This window comes from Amblyomma maculatum, chromosome 2 (assembly GCF_055883805.1).
Source record: "Amblyomma maculatum isolate TAMU_Amacu chromosome 2, ASM5588380v1, whole genome shotgun sequence".
NCBI classification, from domain to species: Eukaryota; Metazoa; Arthropoda; class Arachnida; order Ixodida; family Ixodidae; genus Amblyomma; species Amblyomma maculatum.
The window spans coordinates 39,872,812-39,879,979 of record NC_139345.1 but is presented as its reverse complement, the minus strand read 5'-3'; the positions used below and the strand labels follow the sequence as shown (position 1 = coordinate 39,879,979).

Genomic DNA, 7,168 nt, shown 5'->3' with positions numbered 1-7,168 from the left:
GCATCGACATAAGGGAGGCTGGGACGTTGGTTGTTATGGCTTCGACTGTCGCTGAAGCGTCATGTTAGTCATGTGCTTGTGTGTTCATCGTGCGCTCCGTGCTCCTGCGAGTGCCTTTCGCGAAGGAAACTTCGGCGAGAAAATTGCAGGCCATTGTGTAATCACAGTGATGACATTTGGATCCCCACGAAACTGCCGGAGCAAGCGATGCGCAATGGTCAGATAGCGGACTGCGCGAAACTTGGTTGAGCGAAAAAGTTTGTTGAAGTCCTGTTGTTTTGGTTGCGGTTTATTTTCTCGCATCGTCGCAATGATTTGAAATGAAAGATCGCTTGCTTTGTTAGTTTGGGTTTTTGTTGGTTGCGTCTTGGGCTCGCGGTGAGAATGGACTGTTTTGGTGTCGTGAGGCAGGTTAAGCGAGTGCTAGTGCCGATCAGCTGACTTGGTCATGGGCAGCTCGTCGAGCAAGTTTCGAAGGCACCTAGAGAACGGTGACGAGTACTCAGCACTTCAGATATATGAAAGTTGCTCTGAACTGCGCAAGTCACTCGATCCCAATTGCTTTTACGGGGACTCTGTCAACCGGCGCACGCCCGTGCACCTCGCTGCTAAACATGGGATGAAACCGTTGCTGAGGTAAGTAACCGCAGCTTTCTTTGTTCTCTGTCTTCGTAGATGGCTCGTACTTCGCTTTTTTTTTTTCTTTTTTGTCGATTCAAATTTGTTTCTAAGAGGACTGGTGGTCAGCATGCTTCGCATGTATATCCTTCGGCTGTTCTTTCTTCGATAGCAATTTCGCGCGCGTATATCATGAATAACCCCTCGCTGCGTATTACCTTTGTCTGCTCTAAGCCAGGAATTAACGACCGCATTAAAACCGATCGTTTGCAGCGTGCTCAGCGTTATGCAATTGTTCTGTTGTTATACAATGGCCTTGCTTGAGCGCAATCAGCACTCTAACGCCTTTTCTTGACCATATCGTCTTTCCGAAAACGAAGAAAACAGTGAGCTCATTTGTACACTCAGCAGCTGCATGCAGTAATCGCGCGATGCGCGAGGTCTTTTGGTGTAAACATTTTCGCCCTTTCTTCTGTTGAGTGGGGTGCATGCCGTGGCGGGGTCGTCAAGTTCTGAACACAACTCACTGCATTATATTGTGCTACAGCGCCAGTTCAGCCGAGCCTCTTTATGCATGCATGCTGGCTTCGCTTTGGCTCTTTTTTGCTTCATTATCCCGCGTGCCTGTGCTCTTTGACCGTGCGGCTAGGCAGCTGCGGCGAAGGAGCGAGTCGTCGCGAAAACGTACTATAATCCAAAGAATAACGTCCTTCTTTTTCCTATATTTTTTTTTTTTTTTCAGATTTCTTGAAACAGCTTACTTTTGAAGTTGTTTTTGCCATATGTGCATTTTTATTCAGCATCACATCCAGCTAGCTTAGTAAGCGTCGTGTTTATTGAGAAAAAAATTCTTGCAGCTCGGAGAATGACAAATTAGTGTTATGGTCTGGGATTTTGAAGTGGCATGCAACATTAGGTCACTCTTTATTTGCACACATGGCTTAAGGGCCCTTGTGGGCTTCACGCAGCCAGAACATTCGGATAAGCGCATAGTGCTATAAATGTTAGTAAACGTCGCACAAGAGGTAATGTTAGCAACTGGCAAGCTAACATACAACAGTTTCCCCTCAAATTGTTATACATCATCGTCTGAAAAAGACCAGCTTTTGCATTTTTTTGTAATCCTTATTTTAATGGAAACTGTGCCAGCTGGTAACATATTTCAGTTGTGGATTGCTGTAAAGAGCAGCAATTGACATGTAATGTCAGTTTGAGCAGACATGGCCTCCACTAAACAGAGCTGATCTGAGAAAAGAAAAATATGTGTTTGCTTGATGTGCTATTTGGAAAATGTCAACTTAAAGTGGTAAAGCTTGTCGAAGTGAAATAGCAAAGGTACGGTTCTTTGTGATTAAGATCCAGCTAAGTGTACTTTGAATATCCGCATATTTTAACCATGTGAGCTAGTAGCTTCGAGCAATTAATCGAGCTGCCTTTTCAGTTTGTAGATTAATTTGAGAAGCCAGTAGGGACTATTAGTCCTGAAATGAATGTTCAGCGAGAGGAAGACAGAGGCTAAGCCTGCCATAAATGAGCGGGTTCTTGGACATCTACAATTCCTGTGGAGCATGGTACAATATTATGTGTCACCTTCATAAGTACTATGGTTCGAAGTTCTTAATGTGAAAGGACTACAATATTTTAAAGCATAATCAGCCTTATTTGTATTAAATGGCCTTGATTAAATTTTTTTCCTCATAAAAATACACCTTTTTGTAATTGCATCAACTAAGAATACTTAAGCGTCTGTAATATTTTTAATGAAGGACAGTAAATGGGTGGTAGGGTTGATAGTGTTGCAACATGGGTGTGCTTAGTGCTGCTGAAATTACTCTTAATTCCAAGTTTAAATTGTCTTCTGCTTAATGTGTCTGTTATGACAATTTTTGATGGTACATAACTGTGATCCCAATTTCAAGTTGCAAATTTCGCCATCTTTCTGCTGAGATAGGTGTGTTTTATTTTTCAAATTTGGAAACAGTGCTACTGAGCTAGTCGAATTGAGTATTGCATAAAGATTTACTAGCAGTACACAGACCACAAATCCACTGTTGTGGATTTGTAACCTGTATGCTGCTTACTGGCTTCATATACATTCCTGAAACAGAAATAAGCATTGAAAGGCATCAAAAACATCCTAACCTGTTGCACTTTCCAGGCAAAAAATATTAACAGCATTAATTGTTTCTATTTTATTTATAAACTAGTTCATTTTCACTTTCAGGAGTGAGTGGCAGCAGTACGACCACTTTATTTGCTATTTGCTAGTAGAAGCGCCTCATGAGAAGTCACTCCCATCCGCTACACTGTATATTCTAGTTCACTGTTGTATGGCTTTATAGGACATGAGAAGGGTTATCTATCTAGAGCAGATTGTGTCTACTAGGTCTATGTGGCTGTGCTGCACTGTGCTCATTGTCGAGACATTTCTACAGAGCATCATGCTCTCCATTCATAAAGAATGGAAAAAAGACAATTTGGCAACCTGCTTTAGCAACCATGCTCTGTGCTATCTCTCTTGGACCTCCGATTTAGGTCAGTTACTGCTGAAGACTCCTTTTGAAATGAGGTTTCAGTGGGCACATGCTTACTCTTTCTCTTAGCATTGTTATTTTACTGTAATTTTTTTATGAACAGGTATCAACATTGTCCTGTCATGCATATTCCTTGTCTTCTTCCTTCTATGTTTTCTGCATTGCTAGTAGGATGACACATAATGATGACAGCCTCTTTTTATTGTGGTTGTGCTCTGAAGAAAAAGTGTATTGGTTACGTTTCCTGGACTGTGGTTACATAATGTGCTGTCAGTAGAATTCGAAAGATGGATAAGCAGAAGGGAATGAGAACATCTCTTGCACGCAAGTATTGTGTGCATTTACTGTGCAATTGTGTAACACACCAATTTGAGGAATAGGCCTTTGTTACAGCATTGTTTCTTAACATTGTCCAGACACTTGCGTGTCTCAATACATGTCCTTATGTAGTGCCCAATGTTGCATACAGGTGATAGAAACTAAAAGATTGTACTACTTTAGTTTGCCTTATTTCCATTCCAATGAATACTGATGGTGCACTATTTTGCAAGCATTGAAATGGTGAACTCTGCTCAGCATGCCTTGTTGGCTACGAAGTGATGATAAAGTTGTGAGAAAGCGTTGTTGACTTGCATGGCCAATATTAATTGAGCTTGATGGGGGATGGCTGCTGGCAGGATCTTCCTGCGGGAGATGCAGGGGGATCCAACAGTCCGGTCAGGGCATGGCGAAACTGCACTGCACTGTGCCAGCCGTGGCAGTGTCCAACCAGCTGCGGTGGAGCGGAGGGTGGCCTGTCTCAGCCTGCTCATCCAGTGGCGTGGTTATGATGGAGAGGCCCTGGACCTTAATGCAAAGGACAATGTGAGTGACTTGTTGTCCCTATCAGTGTTTGGAGAACAGTTGCTTTACTCCCTGTTTCTGAAGTCTTGTGCTCATTGCAAGAATATACAGAAAAAGGAACTTCACACTGTTGGGAAGCACAATAATACTTGAGATGGTCATGTCATATGCACTGCTATGGCTGGCATCTGAATAGCTTATAGTCTGTGCCATCAGATGTCACTGTTCTTCTTGTGGTCTTGTGTTCTTGTGCAGAAAAGTAACATATTGTTAGTAATGTAGAAACACAAAATCAATTAATAGAATGATGGTATAGTTAACTGATTTAAAACAATAATTAAGATATGGGGAAATAAGCGAGCATGATAGCAACTGTTACCACCCCCTTTGAAAGGGGGCGCTCCTATATTCCATCCATCTTATCTGGCAGTCTTCTGAAATTTGCATCTGTTGGAAGTTTATACTGTTGTATATTCGTGCCCTGTAGGTGCAAGTTGATTTTTTTTTCCATTGGCTATGATCTTGTTTTGCACAGGCAGTCAGTGTGCAGAAGTCTTGAATTCAAGTGGCTTGATGAAATCAGAAAGTTATTTTTAGGAAAGGCAGAAAGAGGTTCGGGAAATCGGGATGTGTTTTTTTTTACCAAGACCATACGTAATTAAAGTTTGTACAAAGACTTTGATGCCTTCTTAAAATTAGTAGCGTGCATGCATGTTGTCTTGTGCAGTGCCACTTGTGAGAACTTTTAACTTAGCCTCGATGAAAGCATTTTTCTGCCATAAATATAATATGCAGATCCTGCTTGCAAGGGACACATGTGCTGGGGTTGTGCAGAAGCACATGGAATGCATCCCATAAAGAGCTTTATCTTTAGTTTTCACTAAGCTGTGCCTTCTTGGATAGTTATTAATTAAACTTATGAATTTCTTGGCTGCATCTTGTCATTTTGGTGAGGATAAATACAGTTTTTATACTGGAAGGTGGCTCACTATTGTTGATGCTTCCGCATTGTAGTGCAGTGTCCATCTTAGCTTGCATTTGCTTCTGTGCTTATGTTTGAGAAGACAGCACTTGTGGAAGACTGCAAGGAGGAAGGAAGAGGATAAAACACAAACTCTTGGCATAACTGACTTTATTCACCGATAAACAAGCATTTATGTAGGCAAAGGATGTGTGCCAGAAATGTATAATTTACAAATTCACAAGCACAATGGCACCCTGCACTTCAGGAAGTTCACCTCCTTGGTAGAAAGAGATACATTCAGCTTGCTCCTGCAAGACTGCCTTTTCAAGTCCATAAAAAAGGTTACCTCTGGCTCATGCTCTTTCTAGTCCGCATTTATTTGCAGAAATAGCACGTGTCTGTTCATAAAGAGGAGTGCAGCCTTTGTCATTGTGTTCGCAAGGTTTGCAATGTGTTGCAAAGTGTCCAGACCCTTTTATTGCTTCGACAGCTGCCTTATTCTACATCAGTTCAACATTGATGGTGCGACCAGTTTAACCAGTGTAGCATTTCCTGCATTACAAATGAATTATGTAGACAACATCAGTCCTACGAGCAGTATACAGATGCTTTCCATGTTTTATTATTGGGCAGGACATTTTTCTGTTTGTGGCATATTTATGAACATTTCAGCGAGTTCTTTTCAGTGTGGTGCATGAGCTGGCAAACGTAAGGCGGCGCTACCCCACATGTTGCCCACTCTTGAGCTTGTCTCTCAACAGCTGTCGTCTGTTTGCCAGTTTTTATCCTTTCTAACAGGCTTTTCAGCGAGGGATGCGAGACCATTTCCTTAGAAAAATGCGCCTTTCTCGTGCGACTTGCCTGCAAGTGCACACTTTCAAAGCCCTTGTGCAGGCGAAGCTTATCTAGGGCAGTAAGGAGGCATGCCTTAGCGATGCCACATTTTACTAAATCAAAGTCTATGCCTTCTGAGTGATGCATTTGGCATGCTGCGCTATGTTTTTCTCCTAGGTGCGTGCACAACCTCTAGGGCAAAGCAGCATCTGAAAACATATTTTACTGCTGCATGTTTGTGTGCCTTAGCTAATTGGATATTCTCTAATAGGATTTTGTGCGAGGCTTCTGAGGGTTGTTTTTTTTGTGTGTGTGTGTCTGCATGCTTGGAAATTTGTTGAGCTTCGGTGCGTATTACCAGTCAATATTTGCACGTGACGGTTTTAAGGCTGCTGAAAGTACAGCTTTGCACATTGCAGAGAATCTTTGCTCACCTGTGGTGGTGAACTGTTTGTTTGAGATGAAGTTTTTATGAGTTGCTTTATCGGTAAGCACTTGTTTGTACAGCTGTTGCACATTATCCGAGGCGAACATATCTCGGCGTAGTTTAAATGTGAAAGAAAGAAATGCCTGATCCTCCATGCTGCATAACAAATATATTAACCCTTCATAACATATGGGCCTCTGTGTGCACATCTACCCTTTAACATAATGAAGTCATTGAGAAGAGGACCTCTGAGTACTTGCATTTTCTTTTTTTACATGTTGTTGATTGGGCACTCTACTTCACAGTGTGAAAGCCAGGCTTGTAAATTTCGACTTTATCATTTGGCCTGGCCAGTAACTGTATTTGTTGTTTTGCTTCAGTGCACTTTGAGTTAGTTTCGTTAATGAATGTTGTTTAGTTTCTGCTTCTATCTTACTTCTGGGTTTTCTGCTATATGAGTATGTTTGTATGTATCAGTCAGTTAATCAGCTATCTTGTAATAAAGTAGGTAAAAGACATTTAAGTGACATGTCTCACATTAGTTCTGTGATCATAATGAACGAAAACATCGAATTATCTCTGACTGTGGCTCCTTATTATAGTATGGAAAACCAGATTTAGTTGTGCCAGATTTTTTAGGCCTCTTTGGGCTTCATATTTATTGATACCTTTGCTATAGGGATTAATATGTAGCAGTGGAACAAAAAGATATTAAAAGATGTGTGTATTAGAAAGTTCTAGGATAACCTTTGGTAACAGGAAGTGGATAACCCTTTAACGTTTTTATGAGAAAAATGTTTTCTTTCTAAACTTGAAGTTATATGCCTAGGAAAATAGGGATCATTTTGCTGACAAGAGACATTTATTCATCAGAAGGGTGTTCTTCTCAAGGGAAGAGGACTTCCTGCTTTACTTACTAATGTCTTTCTTCGAAGAGTTTCTTTGGCA

The 7,168-nt window shown here is 41.3% G+C and overlaps 1 protein-coding gene across 1 annotated transcript in view; it reads left to right on the top strand.

Moving 5' to 3' along the window:
• Positions 1-7,168, top strand: part of LOC146198450 (ankyrin repeat and IBR domain-containing protein 1-like) — a 62,750-nt gene continuing 55,582 nt past the window's right edge. The window contains exons 1-2 of the mRNA XM_084593961.1: positions 1-636; positions 3,830-4,016. Coding sequence (XP_084450087.1) covers positions 449-636; positions 3,830-4,016 — 375 coding nt within the window. The 5' untranslated portion in view covers positions 1-448. The remainder of the gene's footprint in view (positions 637-3,829; positions 4,017-7,168) is intronic.